At 42.7% G+C, this 15,655-nt stretch overlaps 1 protein-coding gene across 1 annotated transcript in view; it reads left to right on the top strand.

The window, feature by feature from the left end:
- Positions 1-8,511, top strand: part of LOC139351490 (synaptopodin-2) — a 28,819-nt gene extending 20,308 nt beyond the window's left edge. The window contains exons 6-8 of the mRNA XM_070993422.1: positions 3,073-3,162; positions 5,729-5,867; positions 8,388-8,511. Coding sequence (XP_070849523.1) covers positions 3,073-3,162; positions 5,729-5,867; positions 8,388-8,405 — 247 coding nt within the window. The 3' untranslated portion in view covers positions 8,406-8,511. The remainder of the gene's footprint in view (positions 1-3,072; positions 3,163-5,728; positions 5,868-8,387) is intronic.
- Positions 8,512-15,655: the final 7,144 nt, after the last annotated feature.

Raw genomic sequence — 15,655 nt, 5'->3', positions numbered from 1 at the left:
TTTTGTTATCAACTTGTAATCACCTCCAAAGACTAAAGCTAGGTTGCTGTTTATTTCCACAGAGTATACAGAACGTCCTAATGTGATTCCCACCAAGCAGTCTTGTAAACACAAATAAGATTGATCACACAGCATTGTGTTGTGTCTCAACTGACTCACTCAGCATCCTGACGTGCTGTGGTGTATCCGTGATAATCACACTGTGTTGCTTCCATTCAAACAACACTTACAATGGCCACAATACAATGCCAGTAATCAATTTCTGTTCCAAACTAATTCAGATATGGATTCACATGAAGCATTTTACAAAATAAATACAACCAAATAGCACTGTTTCACAACTTGCACCATGTGTTTGTGCTTTTTGCTCTTCGTTCCAAGCATGAAATACTTGGCTCTGGGCGATTTGTTGCTTGCTGTACCATCCCATGAAGCTTTTCGTATGATGTGTTGTCTCTCGCACTGTTCCCAGGGGAGGGGGTTGGGAGGGGTTGGTGGGGACTTGTTCCCATGGTGACCACCAGTTACATAATAACAGTGGGTACCTACTGTAGCTGAACCATTAGAGAATGAGATAGGGACACTGAGGGAGATGATAAACAGAAAATTATTTCCCGACTAATTTAGATTTTGAGAGCAGGATAGGATTAAAAGGGTGGAGCTGCAATGAGAGTGTGAATCAAAAAGTGCAACACAAATAGCTTTAAAACATTTAATTTAGTGTATGGGGTTCCTGGCATAGTTTTCTTTGTGCCAGGCATTAGAGTTTGCCAATGAACTTGCTGCTTTTAACATCCAACCTTAGGCTTTCCTGCCCCACTTGGTGCTACAAACCCAACTTGTCTTCCTTTATTTGCCTCTTTTACCATGCAAAGAAATATATGGGAGGCCATTTTCATTTGGCAAGGTCAATTAAAGCATAGCAACTGGATTACAAGGTGAATGAATCCTATTAGGCCTGTATCACATGTTGATGTTTAAAACAAATAGTATCTGATTGGTTTGCAGGCCCTGAGGGAGCCATGTTCCCAATGCTGGATGTCACTGAGTATATTTATTGTTGGTTGTGCATTGCAATTCTGGAGCGCAAATAAGGAAAATTGCAGCTGACACAACTATATTTTCATTTTTAAAGCTTTGTCAGGGGTTTCTAAGAGGGTTTTCAGGCCTTTGATGCTTTTTTATTTCATGTGTATTTGCAGTGTTGCAAGACTGCAACAGATTACTGCCCTTTGTCTCGGTGAGCCAGAAAGACTAGTGATTCCCAACCAAGTCAAGTACTCAGCATGTTCCAAATATGACACTTTCAACTGATTTTCATAGATAGATAGATAGATAGATAGATAGATAGATAGATAGATAGATAGATAGATAGATAGATAGATAGATAGATAGATAGATAGATGGTTATGCAAATGAAATAATGTTTGGGGCTGTTTGCCTTTGTGCCACTACCACCGTCTATTGCTTTTAGCCATTTCATTTATTTATCCATTATTTTGAGTGATTTCAACCGTTTATCCTCTACTTTTAGTAAACTGTTTATCCATTACCGTTGGCTATTTCAACAGTTTATCAAATTCTTTCAACTATTTGTTTCAGCTGTTTATACTTTTAACCATGTATATCCATTAACTTTTTAACCTTTTTTCACTGTTTACCCATTAAGTCTATCTATTCCAGCTCTCTATGCATACTTTTAGCTGAGTCTCAACCATTATTCCTCACTTTTAACTGTTTCTGTTCACTTACTAACTAGCTTTCTCACACTTTTAATCACAAGGTCGTTCCGCTGTGATAATGTTGCTGTGGATATAGGCCTATATTTTTTAATCGAAATCATATAGACCGTCCTGAGCAAGTGGAACAACACTCTCAGAGAGAGAGAGAGAGAGATAGATGGAGGGAAAAGAGCGCAGTAGTGGCAGCGCTCTAAATTTAGTCGACCCTCCGCTTGTGAACTAAATACCAATGACAACAGAACAAACTGATACCCACCCACCCACTCATTCAGTCACTCAGTCAGTTGTGCCAGGCTGCAGCCCCCTCCACCCACGACAAGCCCCAGTGTCGGGGAGCGCGAGCACCCACACGGGTCGCACCACCCAGTCTGACCCTCTCAGCTCTCACCTTTCTGACTTCCTACCCCGAGGAGACAGGCACAACAGGAGACCCCCCCTGAGGGTCCTTCAGGACAGGTAAACCATCACCAGGGCTCTCCACAGGTGTGCTGTCTAGTTCTTCCATGACACTCGCACTCTGAATCAAGCATGATTTTCACGACCACCTACAGTTGTTCGCTCACCATTTCCCTGTCACTCATAGCTTGCCTGAAGGTATGTTGATATGTTTTTGATAAATGCATCTTCTTTCTGTCTTAAAGCTTGACATTTTTTATGCCGCAAATATTCTGATTTAACAGTAGCAAGTACACAAACACGCAGATTCTCATGCTCAATATATTAAAAAGATACATAAAATGCATAACAAGATTCTGATGTTGGTTTGTTGAGGCTAAAGTGAAACCTTTCATCTACTGAGCTGAAACCAATGATTTCCAAATGATGAAGTGATTTGCATGGTGAAAAGACATTCGGCTTTTGCTATGAAATGCTCCTTTGTTCCATCCAGAAACTTTGGGAAAAGTATGTTGGACTGGAATGAAACGTCTGTGTTGTGTTCACTGACTGCTCGCTGCTGTTTCATCCGCTGTCTCACGTGTTTGCTGTGACAGCACCATGTTCTCTATCTGTGTCCTTTCAGCCCACTTGGGTAATTTCAAACATATTGATTCCCAGACCCCTGACACAGCTGGTTGCCATGTCTGAAGAGCATGTGCTTAGCGTTTAACAGCCCAAGGTTATTTAAAGGGATGTGCAAACTTTGCCCTTTTCAGTGCTCCAATAAATTCTGTCTGCTTCGGTGGGTGTAGTGAGGATATTTGACGTCGGCCAATCGATAGCCAACATGCAGCCGTGCTGTCTTGCTTTTGTGTCTCGTTGTAAGTGTGAACAGGCTGTACTGATGTGCGCTGTCTCCTGTGACTTTTTGCCTCACCCCCTGTCTCCCCAGGGGCAGCCATGTCACAGTTCTCCACCATGACAACCAGGGAGAGGAAAATGCAGGCGGCAGCAATCTGCAGGGAGGTTCAAGGCCAAGAAGGTAGCTGTATCATTTCCTCTTCACCTCCTTGTTTTCTAATCCCTCCGACCTCTCACTTTCTCCCTTTCTCTCATTTCATCCTTCCTTTGCTTCTGTTTCCCTCTCACATTCTCCCCTTCTCCTCACATCCTGCTCCTTTCACCCCTCTGCATTCTCTTTTTGTCGCACATATAAACATAGACACGGATTTAGCGCCATAACTTAAAGTACACTTTTGATTCTCAGACATTAATTTCACTGTAAACACCGGCTCCCCCTGCCATTCACACACACACATGGACGCGCCCACACTTTATAGGCGGTATGAGCCCACCATTTGCAGCAGTTGCCAACCCTCCCTTCTATGACTATAAATAAGCAAATGAATACTTTTATGGGCCAAAGTAACTAATCCCTTTGTCGTTGTCCTTTGAGCGCGCTATTTCAGGGTGAGGACAACTGTGCGGCTGGGATCGGGAGGGCCTGAGGGCTACTGACAGCTGAGAGATATTCTGGCAAATTATGCGTCTCACACTTGGATATAGGCCTGTGACATCTCCATGATCAGCACGCAGTAGCTAGCACGCGGCGCTAACCACAAAACAAGCACTGGACATGAGTGGATTACGAGGGAAGATAATTCCTCGTTCATCATATTGGCAGGAATACCAAGTCAGCAATCCATGTGCAGGGCTTTTTCCAGCAGGGTGTGAATATAATTTGTGTTCAATGAGGTTTGATCGGTGGGAGTATAGAAAATAGGAAGATAAATTTGTCATGTCAGACATTATTTGCATGTTATATTGTCCACGCAGGCTCTTTAGTCTTGTGTTTGTCTCCTTGTGTCCAGATATGGAGATGGATCTTGGGAAGAAAGTGAGCGTGCCCAAGGACATCATGTTGGACGAGCTGTCTTTTGCCTCAAACCGAGGCTCCCGCCTCTTCAAAATGCGCCAGAGACGCTCAGAGAAATACACTTTTGAGAGCATCCAGAATGACAACAATAAACAGCTCAATGTAAGCAGAGACTGAGATCGAATAATCATGCACGAACGAACACACAGACAAACACTGTGAAAAAACTCATGTTATAAAGTCACTTCTATTGAAATAGTGTGTCATATAGGAAATCTGGAGCCAGAGCAAACAGGAGATGGTTATCTTAGCTTAGGTTAGCATAAAGACTGAAAGAAGAGGGAAAACAGCTAGTCTGACACTGCCCAATCGTAAAAATATTGAACCTCCAGGACATCCAAAGATCCTGATTTGCTTAGTCTGAACACACACACACACACACACACACACACACACACACACACACACACACACACACACACACACACACACACACACAGCCAACCATTAAACACACTTTGATAAAGGGGTTATTGTAACACTGTCACACTGCCAGAGCGTGTTTTCATCATGCAAAGTCATCCATTTTCACCACATCTTTTCCCTCCATCACACGAAAAACATTCGCACAATACCTTACATCCTGACAAAGAATGTGTGGCAAAGATTGAGCGGTTGAAGTGTTTGTTTGACTCGTGCTACAGACGTGCTTCCAGCTGCTCATAAGTGGCTGTATTAATGTCCCTTTATGTATGGATGGGCAGTGTGCCAACGCAGCAGTTTCTTCATCCCGACCTGGTCACACATAAAGCAATTTATGCTCTGATGCTCTCAGGTAAATTGAATCAAGATAAAGATAAATAATAACTAAAGATAAGATAAGGGTTAATTTTTTTATATCGAATTAATTAGCAGCACTAGTTGTAGCCTCTTTCATTTAGTTGTGTGCTGCCCTTGTCTAAGTCCGTAAATAAAATAATTATTATTCCCCAGGGAAGTTTTTCCCCTCATGTTTGAAGTGAGAAGGACTCGCATGTTTCTGGTTTGTTTATTGCTCAGGGCAACCAAGGGATTTTTTTTCAAGTTGTCAACATTTCCTGAGGAAGTCTAGGAGCAGATCATCATAAATATCTTTCAGAGGGATGAAAGCTAGATGTTCGGGCCTCTGTACATTACTTTCCAGGCCACAACGCAATGTTTCCGAATGTTAAAGAAAAAGTGGACACACTTCTGCCTCTTGTAGTTGTTGGAAAATCGATGCACGATGCATGCAAATCAGATTTTTCATTTTAATTCAGTGCATCTAAATATGTCTTTAAAAAAACATTGATCATTTTTGCCAGTCTCTCAAACAAAAGAGTTCAATGTGCCATGTGATAGAAACCTCACCATAGGTCCGTTTACTGTCATAGCTGTGATACTATTTTTCATTTTTCTGAGCACTTTCAGGACTTCTCTCTGCTGTGTTGGTTGCTGAGATTGTGGCTTTATCACCCAATCTTCCTCAGCAAGTGTAGTATGTCCACACTTGTCCTTTTGTGAATTAAAGGTGGTGCTTGCTAACCCCACCCTTTCCTTGCATCAAATGTCAGACAAAGTTAGCCACGAGCTGGTCAACAAAGCCGCTAGTTTTCCACGTTTTTCACCCGGAGGTTGGTGGAGATGAAAACAGAGCTAAAAGGAGAGTGAATATTGGACTTATATTAATTCACTTCTTCCATCTGTCTTTCAGGACGCAGTGGTTTCTCAAACCGAGAACGCCACAGACAGCCACAGTGGCGAGAAGAACTCAGGTGACGACCAACCACCTAAAGTGCCGTCTGACACGCCAGATAAAACAATGGTGCCAAATCCAGACAGTATCGCCCCGGGTAGGTAACACCAGTGACCAGGGAATGCCAGGGGATGGAATTAGCACCTGCCAAATGCAGGGAAAATGTTGTCTTTGGCAGGGTAAAAACTCAGGTCACCTACCACCAGTCCAGTTTTTTGAAACATGTACTGAATGTACAGTACAGCTGATGAGAAGCGGTCCTACTCCTGGTGGATCGACTGTGTGGATGTGCTCTCCAAAAAGCACTGGATGTGCCGTGTTTTGATAAGGATTCAACTGCTTTTCATTGTTTGTGCTCACGCAGGCTTTGATCGTGGAGGAAAACATTTTCTTCTTGCCTGGAATCTGCTGGCCTCGGGCAGAGTGTGATTACATGTTTTTGTTCCTCCTCTCTCCGGCTGCCTCCTTTCTCTCTTCATCCCACTTCTTTGTTTCATGTCTGCTCCTCCACATTCCCCTTTTTCTCTCGTCCCCCTCTCTTTTTTTTCCTAACCCCTCGTCGTCCACAATCAGCTTTGACCATCTTTTACAGAATTGTTGAGTTTTACCCACGGGAAGTGTTTCCTGTTTGCCTCTCGTGCCACTGATACCATCAGTCACATCCTCCCTCCTGTTTCAGTTCTGCCCAGTTGACACAAAAGCGATATACTGATTTAGGGATGAGTACGACCTCACCGGGGTGGGGTGTTATTTCTGGAGCTTCAGACCAGACACCACCCTTCAGTGTCTGAATGAAGTCATTCCAGCTGTAACAGAAATCAGGCCAAAGTGCATCAGGTATCAAATGGTAAGGACTCCCTAAAATAGCACACTCATCATGTTCCATGCCCCCATACTGGTAGAAAAATGTTTTAACCAAGCTATAATGACATGCAGTGAACACTTTGGATTCTAATTGGCAGATAATATGCTGACAGTGTGGAAAGTTTGAGCTAGTCAAGTCTCGATTTACCAGAGGATGTGATAGCTGTTAAAGCTTTCTAAAAATGCACTGTTGTATGTTTGCATTTCAGCTTTTTTTGTACAATTTTCAGAACAAAGCAGAGAAAAATATGAAATGCGCCTTTAGTTATAGGACCGTGTTTCTTCACGTTGCCACATTTGAGAAAGCTTGAAAAGCCCTTTATGTGCTAAAAGCCAGCCTGCCCCTCTTTCGCTCTGTCCTTTCAGGGCTTTTTGGACTCCCGCTTTCATCTCCACACAGAGTAGCTGGCTGTGTGGCCGTCCTCTCCCGCAAAAATATCAAGTCAGCCAAATGCGCAACCACAAGAACAATCGTCCGCGGCCTCAGACGATCTTTTATCCAATGTTTTGTAATAGATTCCCCCCAAAATCTGTAAACTTCCCCACAGGTCTGTTTGGTCTCCCCTGCTTCCTCCTCAGGGCAAAACATAAACTCAGGAAGGGGGATTGTTCATTGTGAGAGGTTAGGACGTGACACGACGGCCCGTGTTATGTAATGCCTGAGCTTGCAAGCCCCCCTGAGTGAAGCGCTGGGTTTGAAGGATAGTGCTTTGGATAGGTCTCTCCCATCAACACACATAGAGTACGTGGGAAGACACATATGCAGGCATGCACATATAGTAAACACACACACACACACACACACACACACACACACACACACACACAGAAACATAGGGAAGCTGCCTCTTGATTTGCTTTGCTGTGAACTTTAACAAGGAATAAAGAGCTTAAAAAAACAACAGTGCTTTGCAGTGAGTGACATATCAATAAAGATATGTATTGATTTTTTTGATGCTATGAATATTTTAACATATTTCATTTGTTTTCTATTTTCTCTTTTATAACTGAACCACTAAATCCTCTTTCCTCACTCATCTTCTCTCTCTCTTTCTCTCTCTCTCTTTCTCACACACATTCTCACACACACACACACACACACACACACGAGAGGTTTTCATCACTTCTGGGGACATTACATACACTTACATTCATTTCCTGTAGACTCACCCTAACCCTAACATTAAGCTAAGTCTTTGCCCTGAAAACACCAAAAACCTTCCTTGTATTTAAAGAAGGTGGGACCCCGCAATGTGACGGTGTAAACGGATTTATGTCTCCACAACACGGGCGGTACACAAAAACACACACCCCAAATCTTGAAATCAATGCTACAAAAAAGATTGCTTAAATTGCATGTAATAATAGGCTCTTTAAAGCTCCAAATGGCAACAAGAGTGTAGTTTTGTAAAATTCGCTACCCAGAAATCATATGATGAGACATCAGCAAATTGCATACACTCCTACTCAGGCTTACTCATGACCAGCTGACTGGTCTGTGATCGTTTTACACAATTGGAAATCAAGGGAAGGAGCTGTGTTTGGGCAGCATGTTTGCTTGTTGCCGTTTAAGAAATAGTTTTGAATTTGGCTCAGTTTCACTTCATTATCAACCAACTGTGGGGAATTTACCCAACTCTGACACCAGAATAGGTTTTTGAAAATACACTGAAAAGTATGAGTAACTAGATTTTGCACACTAAAAGAAAAGCAAAAATCCCCTGCTGTTTCTCTTTTCTGTAAACCCATCCAGGATACAGAGGTCCTTTGAAAGATATCCCCCCAGAGAAGTTCAACTCTACAGCTGTGCCAAAGTCCTACCAGTCACCGTGGCAGCTGGCCATTACCAGTGACCCAGCCTTGGCTGACACTCTCATCACCTGCATGCCTGAACCGGAGCCCCGACCAGATCTACCAGGATACAAAAGTTTCAACAGGTAACGATCTTGCAGGTGGACAGTCAAGTCATGAATAAAAGAAAAATGGCTACAAGAGGCTACATTAATAGTTAACATTAGCCAGCATAAGCTACTGGTCAGAACAGAGCGTAAGCAAGGCCGTAGCAGCTAAACCCATATGGGCAATGAACTGAGCAAGGGTGCTTTTTATGGCTTCTCAATTCAGCTCTTCATTCAGAAGAGGAAAATTGGGAAAATTTGGAGGAAAATTTTGTTATTCACACCTAACATAGTCCTGCTTTAAATTATTATACGCACACAAAAGCTGAGTGAGCAAAACAAGCACTGTCCTTCATCTAACTCACAATGGACAATGTACTCGAAAAACAGCTATCTCTTAGAATATGTCCCCTGGTCAAAGTCTTTGCTGAGCTTTAATTAGTTGCATCACTTCAAATGTCGCTGCCGTCCCTCTCACTAGCACATGATGACTACTATTAAAACACTGTCACTCCATCACCTCCAGGGTGGCGACCCCATTCGGTGGCTTCAGCAAAGCACCCAGACCTGCTCCCATCAAGACCCTCGAGGTGGAACCCCTCCCGGACTACACAGCGCTCCAGGGGGACGCAGGGGTAAATCGACCCTCCTTCAACAGATCTGCTCTGGGGTGGGTGTCAGCAGGCGATCCAGTCGGGGTTCCTAACATTTCCCTTGAGCCTGCGCTCATCCCTGAGTCAGACGACCTTTGAACCCATAATGAGGTCACACAGAGATGCTGTACCAGAGGTTGTGGTGAGCAGGGTAATGTTTTGGTCAAAACAGTGGGAGAAAGTGTCGTGTTGGGCATCGCTGGTTCAAGCTGCCATGAATGCAGCATTCTTGGTTTTTCCAGGGATGTCAACTATTGCACTAAACTGAGAAGTAAAGTAATCATCCTGTACACTATGCACAGACACGACAGAAATAAATGAAATATGTTGTGTATTAATGTGCACAAGAGTATTTTAATCTTGCAGATGCAAGTTTTTCGCTCAATAAAATGGCATAGAATTCAACATGTTCGAGTTATTTTTGTCAGTTTCTTTTTATTTTGTACGCTTGAATTTCATTTCCTGCCACCAAAAAAAAAAAAAAAAAAGTTTTGGACATTGTCGTGAATCTGTAACATATTCCACAACATGCCCCCAGGTAATCATTTCACAGTGAGTTGGCCTGAGCTACACCGAGGGCTCGCATGAATGATGCTTCGCCTGCGTGTTATAGTCATATGCAAACCCATCACTTATCACATCGTGTGAGAGGCCAAAGATACATGTGAGCCACTGTAACACGCCTCAAGGTTACACCGCCTGACAAATCAAATCTGCTTCACTGACGTGAGCGGCTTGACTGATGTGTCTCTCATCTTTTGGCTATGCCCAGTCAAAGGAGTGGGATTGATGGGAGAGCTGCTTGATGAGCTGTGCCCACTCCTTATCTGTCTGTATGTTTATTACTACAGCGCTGAGGAATTTATCTCAGAGATAACGGGCCTGAGCAAACAGACTTGACTGACTGGAAGTTGCCAGCAGGTTTTTGCAAAAGATGCACAGACAAGACACAGCAGTTTAATGGTGTATCATTCAACAAAAAGAAGAAAGAAGTTAATTTTACTTCAGTGATGTGTTTGAGTACTTGTAGGCAATATTTGCAGTATTATGCATCATTGGAAATAGATTATGATGAAGTAAACTACTTGTTGCTGCAGTGCTAATTCCTTTTAACAAGTTAATGTTCAAGGAACGTGTTCGAGATGTTTGTATGCACGTGTCTATTCACTGTCTTCAACTCTTTGGCACATTTACTGCTGCTTCTTAGCTGACAGAGATATTTGAATAATGTAAGATAACCTGAGGCACCGGAGAAGGTCAGATATTTTCCAGCCCTTTTTCAGCTCTTTTACTTTTCCATTTACATTATCATCCTCTCCCTGTGTAATCAGTGACCATTTGAGTCCACCTGCTGCAAGGTTAAAGCCATAAAAGAGCTTATCCACTCATTTCACCTGTGACCACAGATTAAAAGTACTTTGACCTTTTTGAGTATTAGGTTGCTACTAGTAACTGCAGATTTGGCATAAAATGTAAGTATTCAGATCCTTTATTTAAGTGAAAGTACTGAGGAAACTGCACTTAAAAGTACTCAATGCAGAAAATGTCTCTCTGATTGAATCATGTATTAGATTATTAAATTATTATTACTCATGCATAAATGGAAAAGCATCACTGTAGTTAGTTGATTTTTGACTGCCATTAATGATTTTGTCCATTATGGATTAATCTGCTGATTATTTTCTCCATCAATCAACTGATTGTTTGATGGAAAAATGCGATTACAAGGGACCCCTTGACAAGGCTCGTTTTGCAAGCAACAGTCCAAACTTCAAAAATCTTAAAAAAATAGTTTAAAATGATAAAAAAGAAAAGGAGTAAATGCTCACATTTCTGAAGCTGGAACCATAAAATGTTTTCGCATGCAAGCTTTCCATCGATTGTTTGACCTGTGCTTGTTTTCATGTGTGACTTTTAGTAAAGTAACAACTAACTGAAGCTTTCATATCATTTTAGTGGAGTAAAAAGTACAATATTTTTCTCTGAGATGTCGTGGAGTACAAGTATAAAGTAACATTTAGTGTGGAAGTTTCACCGAGGAGGAGTCAGATCCCACTCTAGGTGTAGCTGTCAGTCACTCTAACAGTGTGTTAGATAACATGGCAGGGTGATGCACGAATGAGACATCCAGTATGACATCATATAAGTCAGTTATGGGTGTTGTTTGCGAACCATATGACAAATGCAGAATTGGTTCTATAAACCAGTGTGTGCTTATTGTGGGTAGGTTGTGTTGTATTGTTGATCTCTTTGTGATACCAGGAATATGACATATTTTATATTGCCTTCATTAAAGCTGTTACATCAGCAGGTAAGTTTTTTTTTCACACTTTCAGCAGCAGGGGTGCAATTAAAATGAACAGTATAAGAGATGCAACATGATCCTGCAAAATAATGACAAAAGAAAATTCAAATGTCTGCTCCAAACATTTGCACTGCAGTTCTCATGAGAACTGTGTTTGAGAATGCTTTTCTGGCTTTGAGCGCTCTGGAAGACCGCTTTGTCTGAAGAAGAGATTTGCTTGGTTTTGTAAGAAGTTATTGAAGTCTTCTCTGTCTCCCAAAAATGAATTAGGAAATGCCGCTCCTTCAGCCATGTGACTAAGTCCAGCATCAGCATTCCTCACCTCTGTCGGAGATCCTTTGGAATGTGCGGCTCCGGGTGCCACTCCCTTTTGGAGTCCTATTGAATCCCTCCTGCCAGACTCCTCGGGAGAATGGTGTGTACAGCAGCCAGCATCCGACAGGGCCGGTAGCTCTGCCAAGCACCACAGTCAATATTGAGCAGTGTTTATCAAGGGCAGGCATGAACTCTCTTTGAACTTTGATTGTAGCCATTATCAAAATGCAGCAACGGAAATATTGTTGGCAGAGACAATAGCGTAGGCTGAGGGTCGGGGAGCCAGACGATTCGATTATTAGTCTCTAAATGCAAGCAGTTTCCCCTCAGGCGTGTTTGGCTTGGCATGCCATGGCACAGTAGGCACAGGACACTGGATTATAGGCTGCGAGGTCTGCTGTTCGCTGTGGATGACAGGATGGCTCTGTCCTATAGTGGACAGAGTTACTGTCCTATACTGAAAAGTTATTTACAGTTATTGACTCTTGTGGTGCCCCTCAACAGGAAGTCTGTCACGCGCAGTCCTTCTCAGTCACCGCGGATAAGAGTGTCAACGAAACTGAGGTGGAGCCTCGGTGACCTAAGCACAAGGCACCTGATAATAATCTTAGATTGGAGTGACCAAGTGTTATGTAAGATGACGCCTGACAAGGTGGGAACATGCTAGGTATGTTTTTTTTTGTACTCAACAGGTACAAGAAGTGAGAGTCAGGTTCGATTCAGTTTCATCACTCATCTCGTGTGTTACACTCTGTGACCCAGCTCGGCCTAAAACCGAGCAGCTGGCCTTCAGCGTCTTTATCAGCAGTTCACAATGAACTCTGCTGCTGTTGCATTCACTGTCATGTTTTAAAGCTGAAATCCCTCGGGTTTCCATCTGCACACGCAGCACCGCAACACTGAGTGTGCAGTATGCTGCTGACACAGACAGCTGCTGAAAGGTTGAGCCACCTGACCAGCCAATAATCCAGAAGGATTTCTTTAAGTATGCGCAAGGTGAGGAAAGAAATATATTGAATGAGCTGAACTTAGAAGGAGATACGTGGTTCTCTCAAAGGTTTTAGCAGACAGACACATCTCCTTTGGTGGGGAGTTGATGCACAGATTTTCCATCATGAATGTCGGAAATCTGATATTTACTTGTGATGTTGTGTTGAAGTGACCCCCTGATCCATAAATCCATAAATGACTGTCAACATTTTAGTTCTAGCTCGAACTTGCCTAGTGATGGATGTGTGCAGCAGGTGGTCATTCTCACAGGAAAAGTGCAATGGGATGTCTAAAAATATGAGTGAAAATAAAGCATCTCAGGGGTCAGTAGGGTGGTGTCGGGTTGTTGACGAGGTGAGGCAAAGGGGGACGGGGGGCACACATTCCACCCCTGAAATGAGGTGAAATGACGCAACGGGTTGAACTATGTTTCGCTCTGAGAAAATGTTCAATCCATCAAGTGTCAGCCGGGCGTGCGAGGGTGGATGCCTGTGTGCGCACACGTTCATCCATAAGCAATGACGGGTACGCTTGTGTGTAAGTCTGTGGGGGAGATTTGTTTCACGGTGGTATGACGGTGCGTACGGGAATTAATCGTCAATTCTGTTGCACAAATAAATACAGCAAATGACTGTTGAGCAACATTCACTCATTTTCATCAAGTGAACGGAGGTTAAGTACACAAAAAGCCACCACTGTAGTGACCACGGTATGGAAGGGTGCACACAGCGAGGCCGGTAATTAGCCTGTTTGGACAAACCAACATTCAAAATTGCGTTCCTGTTTACTTGCAAAATCCCTTGAGACCAATTAGAACTGTGTTCTCTCACAGTAATCCAGCCTCTGACTGTTACCTCAGGAGGCTCATCTATATTCCTGACTGCTCAACATATGTTAACCTCTTCTCTTTGGTTTATAGTCAGTGAAGAATTATTAACTTGCAACTTCTAACTCAACTAGCGAGCAAACAAAGTGTCACACTGAGACCTTTAGGTGACAAGAAAAACTCATCTAATACAGGAAAGAGCAGAGAATAGCTTTAACTGTTCTTAATGTGGAGATAAGGAGGAAGTAGCCCATTTTTGATGATGTTGCTGGGGAAAGAATAATTAATGTGTCTTATCTTAGCCAATGAAGGGTATTACTTTCCCTAATAGACAGCACTGAGGCGATAGCATGCTTCTCCTGTGCGCTGCAGCTACCACGGATACTCAAACACAGCAGTGAAATATATCACAGTCACCGCTTTGGCTGCGCTCCAGAATTAATGTAACATGGGCAGTTGCCAAAAAAATGATGCTTATGTCATCCACTTTTCTGCAGCAAAACAATGAACACAGTCCTACACAGGGCTGAGAAAGGAAAGGTGAATTACTACAAATGAACAAATGTTAAATAAATGTACACAGATTGAGTCTTTTCCTCTGGCACTGACATAAGCGCTCACCTGCTCCGGCAGAGTGTTATGAAATACACCCGTGCTGTGTTTGTGGTCATGCAAAGTCATCATGATAGCACACAAATACCATTCTTGTGAGGGATATACAATGTAGAAAAGATGCAAAGGATTTTTTGTTGGATCTTATCAGGGTTTCTTTGATGTTTTCTGCAGGCCCTTATTTTGAAATTTGACTGGGCTGAAATGTGCAGATGTCACTTGTGCTTGAACAAAAAGTCCTCACCAACACCCGCTGACTTCATTGTTCTTTAGAAACTTGAGGAGCGGTTTCGTTCCACAAAACTCATCATTACCTTATTTTAATCCCCGGTTAAATATAGCGCAAGTTGCTTAAGAGGCGTTGCCTCCTATGGCCCCCATCGTGGCGTTGGAACATGTCTAATCTCTTACGTAACAACGGGGCATTCACTGCTGTGTGGTATCTCATTAGTTGTAATTCAATAGCAACACAACAAATGATGTTCACAGAAAACATCGCAAGCTTTGCTTTATTCAGCCATTCCACTGTGTGCAGTTTTTGAAGAAAGAGACAAAAAGGGCATTTTCATTTAAGCAGAGGAACCGTGATTGACAATCTCACACACTAATGCCTTCTCGCAAATATTTGTTAGTGTGTAGTCCTCACATTATTTTTCATTTGTACAAGCTGTTCCATTTGAATTATTTGCATTCCCCTGGTATCACACACATCTGGGTTTGCATGCGCACACACAAACTAGGGCACTAGTCTCAGAAAAGAGCTGATTAAGTTTACATTTGAACTCGACACTTAAATTGTGCAGTTGCTCCAACAGCAGGTGAGACCAGCACCTTGTGTAATTCACTTTGCAGACCTCACTCAAAGGACAGACTTAAAAACGTCTGTTTCTGAATTGTTTCCCTGTTTTGCCATTGACTCTTGGGGTGGGGTTATAGAGTACAGTAAGTATGGATTGAAAAGCCACACAACAGTGCTAAAAATATCCCTTCAAATGGCAGAACCTATGGGTGAAATGGAATTCAGCTGCCCAGTGACCCAATCAACATCGTCAATGAATCTATCTATGAGAGAAAAGAGGCACTGGTAGCGTGTGTGGTGACAGAAAAAAACATATTGAGTACACTTGACTCCTCAAAGTTGATATATTGTGGTGTTGTTGTCGTTGGTGTTGGTGAAACAGTAAAAAGGGCATCACAGGTAATGTGGAGGACGCAGCTTTGTCATTTGAGCTGAGTTTATCCACTGTGTTCAGCAGATCTCTCGCTGTTCACTGGGGCTTTCTCAAGGTGAGAAGTCAGGGCAACGGCACCGACTCTCAGCGGGACATTCACTGTGTTTCTTACAGAGCTGGCAAAGTCTCGCTAATTAATCTAAAAGTCACATCCAGCAAGTTCCACGGATTATCTGGTTGAAATACTTTC

Source organism: Chaetodon trifascialis, chromosome 23 (genome assembly GCF_039877785.1).
Source record: "Chaetodon trifascialis isolate fChaTrf1 chromosome 23, fChaTrf1.hap1, whole genome shotgun sequence".
In the NCBI taxonomy this organism is placed as follows: Eukaryota; Metazoa; Chordata; class Actinopteri; order Chaetodontiformes; family Chaetodontidae; genus Chaetodon; species Chaetodon trifascialis.
The sequence above is the reverse complement of the archived record's forward strand: the minus strand, read 5'-3'. Positions and strand labels throughout refer to the sequence as shown.